Source organism: Leptopilina heterotoma, unplaced genomic scaffold (assembly GCF_015476425.1).
Source record: "Leptopilina heterotoma isolate Lh14 unplaced genomic scaffold, ASM1547642v1 Lhet_32, whole genome shotgun sequence".
Lineage (NCBI taxonomy): Eukaryota > Metazoa > Arthropoda > Insecta > Hymenoptera > Figitidae > Leptopilina > Leptopilina heterotoma.
The window spans coordinates 961,159-980,421 of record NW_025111017.1 but is presented as its reverse complement, the minus strand read 5'-3'; the positions used below and the strand labels follow the sequence as shown (position 1 = coordinate 980,421).

The 19,263-nt window shown below is 25.0% G+C and overlaps 1 protein-coding gene across 2 annotated transcripts in view; it reads left to right on the top strand.

The window, feature by feature from the left end:
* LOC122504832 (formin-like protein) overlaps positions 1 to 19,263 on the top strand; it is a 48,553-nt gene that overhangs the window by 20,374 nt on the left and 8,916 nt on the right. Inside the window, exons 3-11 of one of the 2 annotated variants that reach the window (XM_043616102.1) lie at positions 6,580 to 6,666; positions 7,415 to 7,494; positions 7,566 to 7,705; positions 11,584 to 11,762; positions 11,913 to 11,989; positions 16,368 to 16,683; positions 17,036 to 17,152; positions 17,423 to 17,669; positions 17,853 to 18,115. In XM_043616102.1, coding sequence (XP_043472037.1) covers positions 6,580 to 6,666; positions 7,415 to 7,494; positions 7,566 to 7,705; positions 11,584 to 11,762; positions 11,913 to 11,989; positions 16,368 to 16,683; positions 17,036 to 17,152; positions 17,423 to 17,669; positions 17,853 to 18,115 — 1,506 coding nt within the window. Of the gene's footprint in view, positions 1 to 6,579; positions 6,667 to 7,387; positions 7,495 to 7,565; positions 7,706 to 11,583; positions 11,763 to 11,912; positions 11,990 to 16,367; positions 16,684 to 17,035; positions 17,153 to 17,422; positions 17,670 to 17,852; positions 18,116 to 19,263 lie in introns of both variants that reach the window. The other variant, XM_043616101.1, reaches the window with a different exon arrangement.

Genomic DNA, 19,263 nt, shown 5'->3' with positions numbered 1-19,263 from the left:
AATACTTTTCTCAATTCAATGGAATTTTTTTACAGAGATTCAATTATTTTTAATACATTTTTAATCTAATTTCTCGAAAAATGAAATTATTCTTAAAAATTTTATTGAAATACGTCAAAAGAATTTTAATTACCTATTTAAAAATTTGTTGGTAAAATTCTTTAAATGAGAGTTAAATTTTAAAAAACATTCAATTGAGGCCTTGGATCCAATAACTCGCCCGACGCTTGGAGGAACGCGCAACTGCCAGTCAGTGAGCAGTGAGCGCCTCTGGGCCACTCACTGCTACCCGACTGGTATTAGCGCGTGCCTTCGAGCGTCGGGCGAGTTATTGGATCCAAGGCCTCAATTCTTCAATAAATTATTTTTTTTGTATTTAAATAATTGAATTGTCTTAGAATTTTCTAATAATAATTGATTGAAATATGAATTTCAGTTGAAACTTTAGATAATAATTGAGTTTTGAAAAGCAGGTCTCAAATTATATAATCTTTGATATTGAATGTTTGAATTTTTCATACTTTTAACTTAAAATTGTGTAGATTTAATTTTTTTGTAAAAGTTGAATTGAATTTTTTTGAAGTTATTTGAAGGTTTTATTTTCTAATATATATTTTATTGAAGAATTTCCGAGTACTTGAATAATCGATGAAATTTCGTAAAATTGAATTGTCAACAAAAGGATTTGAAAATGTTGAAAGAAGTTTTTCAGAAATTATTAATAATAATTAATTTACACTTTATAAAGAAGAATTTTAGTTAAAAATTGTGGAAAACAGTAATTGAATTAAAATAATGAAAGTAATGTTGAATAAGTTACAGTAACAATATTCTTATAATAGAGGGGGAAGTCCCCTAACGCCGGACGGCACCTAGCGCCGGACACTTCTAGTTCTTCAACAAATGACAAATCATCCGATTAAAAAATTGTCAAAAAAGTCGCGGAAGAACGTGATAATAAAGAATCAGAGGGCTCGGTTTGTCAATAACGCGAATGGCCAATGAGAGCACTAAATTGTTTTTTTAGCGAGTGGACGTTGCATCGTATAAATTTCAAAGTGCGATTACTACTATAGTTTTGGGCTCACGTGTTTATTTCAACTTGCATTAAAGAGAGGGTTTAACTATAATTCCAAGACTGTAAAAGATTTTTTTAATTTCTTAACGGTGTTAGTATAAAATAACATAATTTTGAGGATTGCTTGTCCCCTAGTACCGGATAGTTAAAAAATTGGTTTTTGTAGGTAAACTCAGCCAATAAGTGAATAGTTAAGTCACTTTTGTTTTATTTGAATATATTAGACAGGAATATTCGTTGAACCAATCATACACTTAATGACCCAGGTGCGATTTTTTGGTCGGCCCATAGTTGGGCCAACTTTTACAAAGTCGGTCCAACTTCTCGTGCCAGAGGTTGGGCCAACCATACAGATGATAACGGCGACCGTCTAATGGCGACGATGGTTGGCCCGACAACTCATAAGGAAGTTGGCCCAACTTACAATGCATATGTTGTGCCAACTATACATTTCAAAGGTTGGTCCAAAGACTGACGCCAAAGTTGGCACAACTTTAGATGCGTAAGTTGGGCCAACCACAATTTTCAAAGTTTGGCCAACTTCAACAGCCAAAGGTAAAAAATTATTAAAAAACTACATTATTTAAACAATTAACACGTTATTATTAGCGGGAACATCAGATATAACCTTTACCTATTATTATTAAACACAATCTCATACATACATTTTCGAAAATATCTATCGCTCGCTGGGATCGAACCCCTAACCTAACGCACCGAAGACTTATACACTGACCACTACGCTACGCTCACATGGGAGTGCATAACGCAAAATGTATATTTAAGCTGCAACAGTCGGGCCAACCGTGGCCCAGAGTTCGGCCAACCAAGAAAGTTTAAGTCATTTAAACTGCGTTTCACAAAGTTTTGCCCACCGTTGGGCCAACCGTGGCCCAGAGTTCGGCCAACCAAGAAAAATCAAGTCAATTAAACTGCGTTTCACAGAGTTTTGCCAACCGTTGGGCCAACCAAGAAAAATCAAGTCAATTAAACTGCGTTTCACAGAGTTTTGCCAACCGTTGGGCCAACCGTGGCCCAGAGTTCGGCCAACCAAGAAAAATCAAGTCAATTAAACTGCGTTTCACAAAGTTTTGCCAACCGTTGGGCCAACCGTGGCCCAGAGTTCGGCCAACCAAGAAAGTTTAAGTCAATTAAACTGCGTTTCACATAGTTTTGCCAACCGTCGGGCCAACCGTGGCCCAGAGTTCGGCCAACCAAAATAATGTAAGTCAATTAAACTGTGTTTCACATAGTTTTGCCAACCGTTGGGCCAACCGTGGCCCAGAGTTCGGCCAACCGAAACTGAAAGTCTTTTAAACTACGTTTGGATAAGTTGTGCCAACCTTTGTCGCCAAAGTTGGCCCGACGGTTGGTTAAACTCTGCATTTTATGGTTGGCTTGCAAAGTCGGGCCAACTGTGGGCACAAGTACTTGCCAAAGTTGGGCAAACTCTGGCAACCAAAACTTTGCTTGCCAAAGTTAGGCCAACCTTGGGCCAACCTTCAAACTCTGGCGGCCAACCTAAATTCGCACCTGGGGAGAATGTGTTTTTGGTAGGATGTACTGTAAAATTTAAATAAAAAAAAAGAAAAAGAAATTTTTCTAAAGTTGGTGATTTTATTTTACAATATCTTTGGCAATAACACTTCATTTAATACAGTAAAAATACAGTCTGTGATCGCTGCATCATTTCTCAATAATATCTTGTGCGTAAAATTAAAAGTTTTAGACTGTCCGGTACTAGGGGACAATTTCAAAATTGTAGTATTTCGATACCAAAACTAAATTGAACTTAAAAAAAAAGTTTATCAAAATATTCTATTTTTGTTAATTGATTTTGGTGTTATATATTGTAGAGTTAATTAATTCATAAATGAAGTCATATTTTTTGAAGTAGTTTTAATTTTATTTCATGAAAACCTTAGGTGTCCGGTACTAGGGGACTTCCCCCGATATAAAATGATGATTTTATCAGTCGGTAATTTTTAATTATTATAAAACATGAAGATATCGATTGCATTGGAGTGATCGATATTTTCATGTTTTATAACAATTTTTTATAAGATGTTTAATTTCAAAAAGGTTTGAATTAAAAATTTTGTAAAATATAAATGTAGTTTTAAAAACCTGGGAAAATTCCGTTTTTTAATCTGGAAAACCTGGAAAAGTCAGGGAATTTGAAATCAGTAAAAGCGTGGCGACCCTGCAATAGCTTTTTAGAGATTTTCTAAAGCAGTTAAAATATGAAAATAATTAATTGATTACTTTTAAAACAAAGATTTGTCAGTAACATGAAATCGACCGGTTCGGTGGTTTTATTCATATGTTACTTGTTGCAAGTAGTTTTTTAATCTTTATAATTGATAGTATCTTAATATTTCTTCTTTTTAATAAGCAGGTAATCCTGTAATTATTTCTTCACTTTTAACCGAAAAACCCTATTTCCATATATTTTGGTACTCTGATCACGAATCCGACTTCCGTTTTGCTTCATCACGTCAGAATTTTTTCCTTACCTCAAAAAGCATGTCAGATTTTTGGTAGAATAATAATTTTTTTTAAATTGACAGATTTTTATGAAACTTTGTATGTATGAGTTTTTCGAGTAGCTGATTATTAATCTGAATAGAATTTTTTAAAATTCAATAGATGTGTGCAACGGTTTTCTTTTTAAGTTCACTCGGCTTGGTATCCCTTTTCATTCAGTAACCATCAAAAGTTGGCTATAATATTTACGTTTCATCTGCCTCGATAACGGCGATAATTGCGATTTAAAAAAAAATTGTTTCTCAAAGGTTTAAAAATATAGAAATCCAGCTTCATATTCTCACTCAGCAATTCCAAAAATCCTTGGATACAAAATTGAGATTGAGATTTGTAAAATCAGGGACCCCAAAAATACCTAGTTACCAACTTTCATAAAAGTATCAATTTTTATAAAGACCTGCCTCCATCTTGGATTAAATAATGAATTTTGAAAATCATACTTTAGATTCATAATCAGTAACCAAAAGAACTCTCGAGTAACAAACTTTATGCAAATACATCAATGTAAGAATACGATTGACTTTTTGTACATAATAAGTTTAAAGGACATAAATTAATTTTTTTGATGAAAGTTTTATTGTTTAAGATTGATGAATTTATCACGTTTATTATACCTTTCTTGAAACACGAGAGAAACTTATTTACACGTTACTCTCATACAGTAGACTTTGTTCGTAATACTAGCAAGTGAATAACATTAGACGGATGTAATGCATGCTGTATTTTTAAATGATACATATAACGAGTTACAAAAAAGTTACAGCATCCTTTTTTCTTATCTGCGTCTCCTTCACTTCTTTAAATTGAGGTCAGTGATTCAACGAATAGCGCCTTTAGTATAGGAATCACAACTGTTACTATAAAAAGTTTTCTGAGCACTTTTTTTATTTTCTTCGTTAAAATGTGTTTCTGAATTATATGCAATTCAAAAATGTGTGACGTCTTGATACTCACATTTTCTGTTTACTGCTTTGTGTATCATTTAATACTTTACTTTGGTTAGTAATATATACACTTTGTTTATAAGTAAGATTTCATAAATTATTTCTATTAATTAACAACGAAATATAATTTTTATTTATTGATTGTAATTAGCGACCTAAAAAACCCCCCGAGTATCAAGTTTCAAGCAAGTTTGAGAAAATCAAAAAATTTTGAATTTTTGGAATCTAGATTTGTAATCAGCGGCCCCACACTTAGGTAACCTTTGCAAGGGAACGATAAAATGGACCTTTTTCTTTTTTCTAAATAAACCATGAATTTAAATACTTAAACTAAAGATAAATTAATAAAAATTGTATAATTCGATTTGTCTACCGAAGTATATTAATAAAAAAGAATAGAAAATTAAGATTTTTCACGCTTTTTTCATGCAGACGTACTTACAAATATTATTGCACGGTTGCCACAGGTCAGGGAAGTCAGGGAAAGGTCAGGGATTTTTAATAAAAGTACTGGAAAAAATTGATTTTTAAAAATTCACGAGAAAACTCTGAATTTTGATGATTTTTTTGTTTGACTCGTAAACTATGAAATTATCACGAATTTTAATACAAAACCTTCAACTTCTTGTATTTCTGACAATAATTTATTTTTAAATAACTTATTTTTTCAAAAACTATCATAAATATATTAGATTTATAGAAAAATTTTAGTTAAAAATACTAAAGAAAACATTGAATTTTTGAAAAGTTACAAATGATTCCAGAAATTCAATTATTTTCAAAAGTTATAAAAATTCTTCGCAAAAATTCAACTATGTTCAAGAATTTAAAAAAATTCTCGTCAAAATTTCAATTATCTTTAAAAATAATAAAATGCTTCTCCAAATTTCAATTATTTTCAAAAATTTTAATAATATTCTTGACAAAATTTCACAAGAATTCAATTATTTACAAAATTTTTAATAATTTTCTTCGAAATAAATCAATTATTTTCATAAGTAATAAAATTTCCTCAGGAATTCAATTATTTAAAATACAAAATTTGATAAAATTTTTCGAAAAATCCTATCAATTATTCAAAAAGATTTTTATAAAATTCGTCCCAAGAATTGAATTATTTTTATAAATAATAAAATTCTTCACCGAAATTCAATTATTTTTATAAACTTGAATAAAATTCTTGGGAAAATTTTAATTATTTTCATTAATAATAAAACTCATCAAAGGTTTATTATTTTTGATACAATTTTATCGAATTTCTCGAAAAATGTAATTATTCTTAAAAATTTGATTAAAATTCGTCAAAAGAATTGAATTATTTAAAAATTTGTCGATAAAATTCTTTATAAGAATTCAATTTTAAGAGAATTTCAATTATTTAATGAATTATTTATTACTTCCTCATAGAGGAAGTATTTTTGTATTTAAATAATTCAATTCTCGTGGAATTTTCTAATAAAAATTGATTTATAAATGAATTACCGAATAATCGATTTATTATTTATGAAAATAATTGAATTCTTGCAAGGAATTTTATTACATTTTTTTTAAATAATTAAATTTTTTTGAGAAATTTTACTATACTTGTAAAAAGAATTGAATTCTTGCGATGAATTTTATTAGGATTTTTGTAAATAATTAACATTTTTTTTGAAAAATTTTATGATAATTTAAATTACTTCAAAACATGAAGAAGGCGATCGACTCGGAGTGATCGCCTTCTTCATGTTTTGTAATAATATTCTTATAAGTTGTTGAATTTCAAAAAGGTTTGAATTTACTTTTTTTTTGAAGAATTTTCATTCCTAATTAAATTAAATATTTGTGGCAACCCTGTATTGTAATAATAATTAAAATCGTTATTATTTAAAACATGGTTTTAGGAAAATAATGTCCGAAACATTTTTTTTCAAAAAAATTAACTTTGGAGCATATAAATTTTGTAATCATTCTGCTTATGATAAAGTTGAAAAGAAACTGTAATTTAATTAGAACATTTATTCTTAACAGGAAAGAGTTCAAGCCAAGGATCCACCATCGCATTATTTGACAAAGCTACGAACGTATTTAGATCCTAAAGCATCTAGAAGCCATCGAGTAAGTCTCTTTAATTTTATTATATTTATAGATTTTTGTTTTCAAATATACTGATACTTAAGAGAAGAAACAAAATTTTTAAAAAGACGTTTTATATCTTTTAGAAAATTGTACAATTTTTTGTTTACTTTTGTAATGTATTGAAATTATTTTACAATTAATTTTAAAAAGAAATTAAGCAGTTTGGGTGGAAATAGTATAAGCTTATTTTTACGTTGTCTATATTCAAGTATTCAACGATAACATTTAAAATGTAAAAAACAATCAAAATTGCAACTTTTTAGTGAAATTAAATATTTTAAATATATTTTTGTTTCTGGACTTTTTTTTATAAAGTCCAAGTACCTACTAATTAAATTTCACCAATTTTGATCACTTTTTTCATCAATTAAGAAAACAATTGAAGCTGAAAAAATTAATTCCTTCTTCCAAAGAGTTTTTTTTTACGTTTTTCTTAATGAATCGTTTTTTTGGGATAAAAATGATTGATCTGAATTAGTGTTGCATTCGAGAATCTTTCCTTTCATAATTGAAAAAAGACTATTCATTTGTTTACCATAAAATGCAAAACAAGAATTAATTTTTCTAATAAATAGTTTTTATTAGTTCGCGAAAGTTTTTTATTTTTGGATTTATGCTATTTCTGCACCAACTGATTAAAATATTTTCGTTTTTCACAAGTATTCCTGTTCGTGAGGAATGGTTACTAATCATTATACAGTCGTATCGTTTCCTTACATTCTTTCAGAAGAGAAAAATTGTTGGCGAATCGACATCAACGCAGGTTCTTCGAGATTTAGAAATATCTCTGCGCACAAATCACATAGAGTAAGTCAGTTAATTGAATATTTTTTTTCACCTATTTTCTGTCTTATTTATAAATTTTTCTTTATTTATAGATGGGTACGAGAATTTTTAGACGAAGAAAATCAAGGACTTGATGCGTTGATAGATTACCTTAGTTTTAGGTTGCTTATGATGCGACATGAACAACGACTTTTAGAAGATAAAAACGAATCTACAGAAAGGTTACAAACATGTAAGTAATTTAATATAATTAAATATAATAATTAAACCGTAAAAGTTAGGTTTTTTGAAAAAAGGTCCGTAAAGTCCGTAATTCAATTATTTTCAAAAACTTTAAACAAATTATTGACGAAAATAAAATTATCTTTGAAAAAATAAAATTCATCGTAGAAATTGAATTAATTCCAAAAATGCTAATAAAATTCTTTGAATTAATTCAATATTATTTTCATAAATAATAAAATTCTTTGCAGAAATTTAATTATTAATATTTTCAAAAACTTTAAACAAATAATTGACGAAAATGAAATTATCTTTGAGCAATTCCACGGGAAATGATGTGAAGAATTTTGGATGATTTTAGCAATATTAATAATATTTACTGAATTTGTAATAAGAAGCACTTTAAAGAAAAAAATTAAAAAAAATTTTTTTTTTCTGCCCAAAAAAAATCAAGAACCTTTTAAAAGAATGTTTGAGTGTTTCTGATACATGAAAAAAGTATAACAGTTTATTAAATTGTTTAAACAATTAATTGTTATTTCTTTCGTAAACTGTACTTAGGGCTAGAAATTTCTAGTTTTTTCTCAATTGTACGTTGTCATTTTTTTGTAACTAAAACATTCAAGAATAAAATAAAAACTAAAAATTAATTATTTAAACATTCTTTAAACAATTTGTTTTGTAAAGTTTTTAATTTACTGAACTTAAAACTAGAAACTTATTATTTAACCATTGTTTAAACGATTTATAGTTTTTAATTTTTTAATGGATTGCACTTTGAAAAATATAGAATCTCTAGCCCTAAGTGCAATTTATGAAAAAATAACAACAATGCATTGTTTAAACATTTTTATAGTATATATTTTTTTCATATTTTGCCCATACATTCCTACATACTTGAAAGTAATTTTCTGAAATTTTCAATTCAAAATTTTGAGTTTTGTGGGAGTTATGGAGGGGGAAAGAAAAATCAAAAAACGCATTTTTCTCGAAAACTACTGAATCGATTTTAATGAAATTTAAATATGTTAAAAAGGCAAGTAAAGAGATTAAAAAAAATTTTCGAATTTGTTTTTCAAAAAAATTCCAAAAGTTTTTAATAAAAAAATATTTTTTATTCTATATTTAAGAGCGACACCTCTAGTTATGCTCTCATTTTACTCTCTTAACTATCCTACTTTATAAAAAAATTATTCCCATCATGATTTCAGAGTGCGTCACAGTGAAAAACTCAAAAAACCCTACCCGGTACATTTTTATGTTGTATATGTCTGGTTAATTTTCAAAAAATTACAAAACTTTTTTTTTGAAAAAAAATATATATATGAGAACATAACCTCTAGTTATGTTCTCATTTCTCTCTCTTAACTATCCTACTTTATAACAAATTATTCCCCTCAAGATTTGAGGGTGCATCCCAGTGAAAAAGTCAAAAAACTTTACCCTGTCCAGCCACGCTGGACATTTTATTTTTTTTTCTTGTAAAGTTGTTCTTGTCCCATAATTAAATTTATAGGAAGTATTCTTGACTTTATAGACAATAACTACAAAAAAAAATTTTCAAATCAAATAGGTAGTTTTTTCAAAATTTTGATTCAAAAAATTTTTTTAAATTTCTATTCTTTAAAGTGTTTCTTATTATGAGTATTTTCCAAAAAAATTATCTTAATCGGATAACAAAGAAAAAAGTTATATCCCTTCTTTGAAAAACCAACCAAAATTTTGAGTAAGCGGCAATTCAAAAAATTGGGAAAATTTCGAAAAAACTTTTATACATTTTTAGTCTATGTATATGAAGGAACAAATTCAATAACTATTATTAATACTGCTAAAATCATCAAAAATTCTTCAGGTCACTTCCCGTGGAATTGCTCCACTGGTTCGAGCCCTGATCTCACGAAAAAATTGTTCATTACATGAACATTTTGCTTCCCCTTTAAGATCAAAAAAATTTCTAAAGTTATTTTGCTTATTCTTGAAATATAATTTTTCTCTAATTCATTTTTCTTAATTCAATTTTAAAAGAGTTGCCTTTACAATTTTAAATAAATGAATTATTTTAAACATTTTTTATAAATGTCTTCTCAATAAATATATTATTTTCAAAAATATTTAATTTATGTTTACAGAGATTCAATTATTTTTATAAATATGTAGTAATACGATTTTTTACAGGGATTTAATTATTATTTTCATAGATAATAAAACTCATTGCAGAATTTCAATTATTTTTTATACAATTTTAATCGAATTCTTTAAAAAATGTAATTATATTTAAAATTTTATTAAAATTCGTCAATAGAATTCAATTATTTAAAAATTTGTTAATAAAATTCTTTACGAGAATTGAATTTTGAGAAACATTCAATTATTCAATAAATTATTTATTTTTGTATTAAAAATAATTAGGTATTTAAAAAAGAAATATTATTAAAAAATTCGTCTCAAGAATTCAATTATTTTCAAAAGTAATAAAATTCTTACCAGAAATTCAATTATGGTCAAAAGATTAAAAAAAGTTATAGTCAAAATTTCAATTATTTTTATAAATATTAAAATTTTTCTCTAAAGTTCAATTATTTTCAAAAATTTTAATAAAATTCTTGGCAATATTTCAATTATTTAAAAAAATTTTAATAAAATTCTTGACAAGATTTCAATTATTTTCAAAAACTTTTCTCAATTCAATGAAATTTTTTTACAGAGTTTCAATTATTTTTAATACATTTTTTATCTAATTTCTCGAAAAATGAAATTATTCTTAAAAATTTTATTGAAATACGTCAAAAGAATTTTAATTACCTATTTAAAAATTTGTTGATAAAATTCTTTAAATGAGAGTTGAATTTTAAAAAACATTGAATTCTTCAATAAATTATTTTTTTTTGTATTTAAAGAATTGAATTGTTGTAGAATTTTCTAATAATAATTGATGCAAATATGAATTTCAGTTAAAACTTTAGATAATAATTGAGTTTTGAAAAGCAGGTCTCAAATTATAATCTTTGAATGTTTGAATTTTTTATACTTTTAACTGAAAATTGCGTAAATTTAATTTTTTTTGTAAAAGTTGAATTGAATTTTTTTGAAGTTATATTTGATTGAAGAATTTCCGAATACCTGAATAATCGATGAAATTTCGTAAAATTGAATTGTGAACAAAAGGATTTGAAAATGTTGAAAGAAATTTTTCAGAAATTATTAATAATAATTAATTAACACTTTATAAAGAAGAATTTTAGTTAAAAATTGTGGAAAAAATAATTGAATTAAAATAATGAAAGTAATTTTGAATAATTTACAGTAACAATATTCTTATAATAATAATAGGTATAAAATGATGATTTTATCAGTCGGTAATTTTTAATTATTATAAAACATGAAGATATCGATTGCATTGGAGTGATCGATATTTTCGTGTTTTATAACAATTTTTCATAAGATGTTTAATTTCAAAAAGGTTTGAATTAAAAATTTGGTAAAATATAAATGTAGTTTTAAAAACCTGGAAAACCTGGAAACATTAAGATTCCTTAATCCGAGGGGGTATTTACTGGTTGAAAACGTGTACACTCCAATACACTTATTACGCTAAAATTACACTTATTACCAAGTATTACAGGGTATTACAGGGCAATACAGAGATATGTCTAGGTTTTACACCCACGTAATAACGCACTATTACGCAATATTGCACGATATTACACGATATTACACGACTATTACAAGAAGAGTGTACACTCCAATACGGGAGTATATACCCCCTCGCCTTAATCGAAATTTTTTAATAACTTCCACGTCTTTCTTAAATATATAGAAAAAAAGAGAGGTTTCTATTCTCCATTTTTTATTAAAAATATGGTAATTTTGATTTTGATATTCTTTTAGCTGTAACAGCTGATTCTTCACCATTAAATAATGGATGTCTCAGACCACCTTTACATGACTTGAAGGATAGTCCAGGAGTAAAACGACGATCAAGACACGTAGCACGATTAAATATGGGGGAAGCAAAGGACGATATCCATGTTTGCATACTCTGCATGCGTGCCATCATGAATAATAAAGTAATCTTAAATTTCGACATTTTCCGAATATTTATTAATACTTTAATGTATTTTTTCTGTTTGCTAAATATTTTGAATGAGACTAAAGAAATTGCTTTAAAATACATACATCTCGATCGAATAAGAAACTTTTCATGATTTTGTTTTTAGTACGGATTCAATATGGTGATACAACATCGAGAGGCAATTAACTGCATAGCTCTAAGTCTTATGCATAAAAGTTTAAGGTATAAATTGAAAATTGAATTTTTAAACTTTTAAAGAAATCCTTTTACCCAAATTAAATAACATAAAATTACACTATGAAAACAAAAGATTTAAAGAAATAATATAAGTAAAAATAATAATATATAAAATAATATAATTAACAGGGTCGCCACAGGTCAGGCAAATCAGGAAAAGTCAGGGATTTTTTATATTAACAGTACTGGAAAAAATTATATGTTTAGAATTTATAAGAAAATGCTAAATTTTTGTGTCTTTTTGTTTGCCTCATAAACTATAAAATTACGACGAATTCTAAAGAAACCTACATTTTTTCTACTTCTGCCAATAATTTTTTTTTAAATAACTTAATTCTATTGAAGAACTGCCATAAAGTTATTACTTATAAATCATTTAATGAAGTATTTTTTTTTTAAATTTAATTTCAATTCTGTTGAAATTAGTTTCAATTTTAAAAATTTTAACGCAATTCTTTGAAAGAATTGAACTATCTTTTAATAAATATTAAAATTCTTTCCAGAAATTCAATTATTTTCAAACAATTTTTAAAAAATTCTCGTCAACATTTCAATTATATTTAGAAAGTTTTATAAAATTCATTGTAAAATTCAATTATTTTCAAAATTAACATAATTCTTCGCATAAATTCAAATAATTTTCAAAAAATTTAAAAGAATTTGTCGTCAACATTTGAATAATCTTTATAAATGAATAGCAACATTCTTCGACAAAATTTAATTATTTTCATAAATAATAGTATTCATCACAAGAATTCAATTATTTTCAAAAGTAATAAAATTCAATTATTTTCAAAAAATTTTCTTAACTCAATGATTTTTAATATTCTACTATTTTAATAAAATATCCTGAAAGAATTCAATTATTAAACAAAACTTTTGATAATATTCTACACGAACATTCAATTACTTTATTCAAAAAAATAAAAATTTCACAGGATTCTTCGCAGAAATTACAAAATTTTAAAATTTTAATTTTTAACTCAAATTCAATTATTTTCAAACACTCCATAAAATTCTTCGCAGAAATTCAATTATTTTCAAAAATTTTATAATTTTCTACGCATATATTCAATTATTATTGAAAAATGTAATAGAATTCTTGGCAAAAGTTCAATTATCATTATAAATAACAAAAATATTCCCAAAAATTCAATTATTTTCATAAATAACAATATTCATAATAAGAATTCAATTATTTTCAAAATTAAAAAAATTCTTCACTTCAATCTAAATAATTTTCAAAAAATCTAAAAAAAAATTGTTGTCAATATTTCTATTATTTTTATAAGTGAATAGCAAAATTCTTCGACAAAATGCAATTATTTTTATAAATAATAGTATTCATCACAAGAATTCAATTATTTTCAAAAATTTTAATAAAATTAATGATATAATTTCAATTATTTTCAAAAATTTTTCTCAACTCAATGATTTTTAATATTCTACTATTTTAATAAAATATCCCAAAAGAATTAAAGGACTGGATGCTATAAGGGGGCACCATGTTAAATAAATGGCGCGTATCCCTTTATAGCATCCAGCCCCTCAATTAAATTATTGAACAAAAATTTTGATAATATTCTACACGAATATTCAATTATTTAAAAAAAAAAATTCACAGAATTCTACGCAGAAATTACAAAATTTTTAAATTTTAATTTTTAACTCAAATTCAATTATTTTCAAACACTTCATAAAATTCTTCGCAGAAATTCAATTATTTTCAAAAATTTTATAATTTTCTTTGCAGATATTCAATTATTATTGAATAATGTATTACAATGCTTGGTAAAAGTTCAAATAAAAAAATATTCCCAGAAATTTAATTATTTTCAAAAATAACAAAATTTTTAGCAAGAATTCAATTATTTTCAAAAATTTCATAAAATTCTTGGCAGTAATTCTATTATTATTTATTTTTAGAAATTTAATTATTTTTAAAAATAATATAATCATTCGGAGAAAATCAATTATTTTCGTAAATAACAATATTCATCACAAGAATTCAATTATTTTCAAAAGTAATAAAATTTAATTATTTTCAAAAACTTTAAAGGAATTCATTGCAAAATTTCAATTATTTTCAAAAAAAAAATTTGTTGATAAAATTCTTTAGGAAAATTCAATTTTAAGAAACATTCTATAAATAAATTATTTCTAATTGTATTTAAATAATTGAATTGTCGTAGAATTTTCTAATAAAAATTGATTTAAAAATTAATTTCAGTTAAAGTTTTAGATAATAATTGAATTTTGGAGAAGTTACTAATAATTGCAATTTTTAAAAATAATTGAACTTTGTAAAAGTTTTTAATTAAAATCTGAATTTTTCATACTTTTAATTAAAAATTCTATGGAACTAATTTTTTTCAAAAAGCTTGATCGAAATTTTTTAAAATTTTCGAATAATCAAGATTTTGTAAAATTGAATTATAATTCAAATAAATTTGTAAATTCTCAAAAGAACATTATCAAAAATTATTAAAAATTATTGATTTAAAGAAGAAGTTTATTTAAAAATTCTAGAAAAAAAAATAAAAAAAAATAATTGAATTGAAATGATGAAAATAATTTTGAAGAAGTTTCAATTATTTTTGATTTTTAATACAATTTTAATGAAATTCCTCGAAAAATGTAATTATTCTTAAAAATTTTATTAAAATTCAGCAAAGAAATTCAATTATTTTAAAAACTTTTACAATTTATTTATTACAATTTAACTATTATTTCCAATATATTTTTACTTAAATTTTTTCAAAAACTTGATTTTATTGTGTAAACAATGAAATTCTTTGTACCAATAAAATTTTTTTCATAAAATTCTTTGTAGAAATTTAATTAATTTAAAAAATTTGTCAAAATTCAATTATTTTCAATGTCTACTATTTCAAAAAAATTTCACAAAAGAATTCAATTATTTAAAAAGAAATCTTAATAAAATTTGTCTCAAGAATTCAATTATTTTCAAAAGTATTATAATTCTTCGTAAAAATCTAATTATGTTGAAAAATTTACAAAAATTTTCGTAAAAATTTCAATTATCTTTACAAAAAATAAAAATTCCTCTTCGAAACTCAATTATTTTCAAAAATTATAATAAAATTCTTGTCAGAATTTTAATTATTTTTAATACAATTTTCATCAAGTTTTTTTGAAAATTGAAATTATTCTTAAAAATTTTATTAAAATTTGTCAATAGAATTAACTTATTTAAAAATTTTGTTGATAAAATTCTTTATAAATTAAATTTAATTTTAAGAAACATTTAATTATTTAATAAAATATTTATTTTTGTAGTTAAATAATTGAATTCTTGTAGAATTTTCTAATAAATATTAATTATAAAAATGAATTTCAGTTAAAATTTTAGATTATAATTGAATATTGAAAGCATTATAGCGTGGATTTTTAGAAATAGTTGAATTTTGAAAAAGTTTCGAATTAAAATCTTTCGAAATTTGAACTTTTTATACTTTTAATTAAGAATTCTGTAGAATTTATATTTTTTTCAAAATATTTATTGGAATTTTTTTTAATTATTTAAAGTTTTTAATTTCTAATATATTTAAAATTTAATTGAGTAATGTCAGAATAATCGAAATTTCATAAAATTAAATTGTAAACAAAAGAATTTGAAAATTTTCAAAGAAGTTTTTGAAAAATTATTTTAAAAAAATTGACATAAAGAAGAATTTTAGTTGAAAATTTTAGAATGAATAATTGTAATGATGACAAATTTTTGAAGAAGTAATAGTCACAAAGTAGCAAGTTTTAATTATTATAAGTTATTGAATTTCAAATTTTTAAAAATTTTAATTTCTATATGAAAAAATAATTATTAAATATTTATTTAAAAATGAAGTTATATTGATACTTTCGAATAATTTTTGTATTAAAAACCTGGAAAAATTCTGTTTTTTAAACTGGAAAACCTGGAAAGGTCAGGGAACTTGAAAATAGCAAAACGTGGCAACCCTGATTAAATAAATGTAATAGAACATTTTTTTGAGTATCTAATAATTTTTAGAGTGAATCAGAATATTCTTTAGGGTCAGGGAAAAAGTCTGGAAATCAGGGAAAAGTCAGGGAAAAACAAAATTAAATTTTTGTGGCAACCCTGCTTAATGATAACCACGCAGTTGTACTATAAAGTTTATTTATTAATAATAGAAAACTTGTTTGAATCTATAATTGTTTCCAAAGTATTTTTGAATTTTTTCAAAGGAGTTTTTCCTCTTTTGCACTAATACACTAACTATTCAGAGAATGATTAAAATCCCCATTATTCTGAACTAAAATTTCTAAGATTTCCATCACGGAATTTAGAAATTCAAATTAGTTTACTTTTTTTATGTTTTAGAACAAAAGCTCTTGTATTGGAACTATTAGCAGCGATCTGTTTAGTGAAAGGAGGACATGAAATTATTCTATTTGCTTTTGACAATTTTAAAGAAGTATGTTTGGAGAGGAGAAGGTTCACAACATTAATGGCGTATTTTACCCAATATGACAGTTTTCATATTGAATTTATGGTTGCATGTATGCAATTTGTCAACATTGTTGTTCATTCTGTAGACGATATGAATTTCAGAGTGCACTTACAGTATGAGTTCACAAAGCTTGGTCTTGATGAATACCTTGAAAAATTAAGGCATACAGAAAGCGAAGATTTGCAGGTGATTATTATTTTTATTTATAAACTGCAAAAAAAAATGTTTAAAAATTTATCGCTTGTTTTATTTATCATTACAACATTATTAAACGTACACGTTACTTTTGAAATGTACAGATTTTAGTTCTAATTAAGATCTTAGAATATTCTTACAACTCCAAAACTACAGTTAGTTCTACAGTTTGTGAATGCTGATATATCTAAAAGTTGAAATCAAATTCCTTTGATTTAGATTGCTTCTTAAATTTAAACTTAAATATATTTGGAAAAAGTAATAATTTAATTTAGTTTCTTGGTGTTACGTTGATGAATTAAAAACTTTTTGTTTTAATTAAGATTAATAATTTCATGTACAGGTTCAAATCTCGGCTTATCTTGATAATGTGTTTGATGTAGCTGCCCTAATGGAGGACAGTGAAACGAAGACTGCAGCTTTAGAAAAAGTAGCTGAATTGGAAGATGAACTTGGTCACGTGAGTTTCTTATTTTTCTTTATAAAAATTAAATAATATTTAATAATAAATGTATTTGGTTGCCTTTGTTCTTGAAGGTACTTTTAGCTCAAGGAATTAAAAAATCGATATTTCTTTTTTACTCCAAAATGTTCCTTAGCATCGTAAAATTACGGTCCAAAAAATTTGTAAAGAAACATGTTTAAAATACAAGCCAAGTACATTGAAAAATATATAAAGGAAAGACCCAGTTAAATTGTAAATTTTTAATATTTACTTTGTCATATCCAGGCGCACGATAGGATGACCGAATTGGAAAGAGAATCTCTAGCGAAGTTAGCAGAACTGGAAACCGAATTAGGAGCTACAAAGATTGAATTTGCTGATGCGTTGGAAGCTCGTAGATTAATTGAAGAAGAACTCATAGCTTTAAAGCGACAAAAGCAGGACTCTGCCCGGCGACAAAGCGTTTTAGAAAGTAAAATTATGGAACTAGAATCATTAACAGGAACCCTTACTAAAGGATCGTCTGGTGAGAGTGAGTAAAACAATTATTCAGATAAATAGGCTAAATACTCGGCATCATGCAGTAGTTGGACACTTTACAATTTTAATTCATTGCTGTTAAAATTTTTAACGGATTGACCTTAATATTAAGAAAGAAACAAAATTTCTACTACTAAGTTAAGATATTAAATAATTTCTATTTTTATTATTACAGTCATATGTCTTCGAAATGGAAGTGCAACTAACTCCCCAACAACGGAAAATAGATCATCATTGACGATAATATCAGCGACTTCCCCAATGCAAGTTTCAGCTCCTGCTCCTCCTCCACCACCGCCTCCGCCACCTCCTTGTCCGCCTCCACCTCCAGCAACACTTTCCATGAAAGACAACAGAGGATCGCCACCAGTTCCAATTCCACCACCACCTGCAGGAATGATGCAAGCACCCGATGGAGCTATGACCATAAAACGAAAAGTAAGAAACTTTTATTTTTATTTCATACAATAAGTGTGTACACACAGGCATATTCAGGGAATTTTTATAAACCTTGAAAAAACCTGGAAAAGTCAGGGAATTTTAATTGGAATCCTGGAAAATTATTGTTTTCTAAAGTTATTGTGCTTATTCTTGAAATATAATTTTTCCTTAATTCAATTTTCTTATATCAATTTTAAAAGAGTTGCCTTTACAATTTTTCTTCGCGATAATTCAATTATTTTCATAAATAATCAAAAAATTTATAGATTTACAATTATTTTCATAAATAATAAAACTCATCGCAAAATTTCAATTATTTTTAATACAATTTTAATGGAATTTCTCGAAAAAAAGAAAATTATTCTTAAAAATTTTATTCAAATTCATCAAAGAAATTCAATTATTTTCAAAACTAATAAAATTCTTCGCAGAAATTAAATTATGGTCAAAAGTTTCAAAAAATTTATCGTCAAAATTTCAATTATCTTTATAAATATTAAATTTTATCCCCAAAATTCAATTATTTTCAAAAATTTTAATGAAATTCTTTATAACAAATTCAATTTTTTTTTCAAAAATTCTCCTCCAGTCAATGATTTTCAATATCTACTGTATTTTAATAAAATTTTCCAAAAGAAATGAATTATTTAAAACATTTTTTATAAATTTCTTCGCAATAAGTCTATTATTTTCAAAAATATTCAATTTATGTTTACAGAGATTCAATTATTATTTTCATAGATAATAAAACTCATTGCAGAATTTCAATTATTTTTTATACAATTTTAATCGAATTCTTCGAAAAATGGAATTATATTTAAAATTTTATTAAAATTCGTCAAAAGAATTCAATTATTTAAAAATTTGTTAATAAAATTCTTTATAAGAATTGAATTTTGAGAAACATTCAATTATTCAATAAATTATTTATTTTTGTATTACAAATAATTAGGTATTTAAAAAAGAAATATTATTAAAAAATTCGTCTCAAGAATTCAATTATTTTCAAAAGTTATAAAATTCTTAGCAGAAATTCAATTATGGTCAAAAGTTTAAAAAAAGTTATAGTCAAAAGTTCAATTATTTTTATTAATATTAAAATTTTTCTCTAAAATTCAATTATTTTCAAAAATTTTAATAAAATT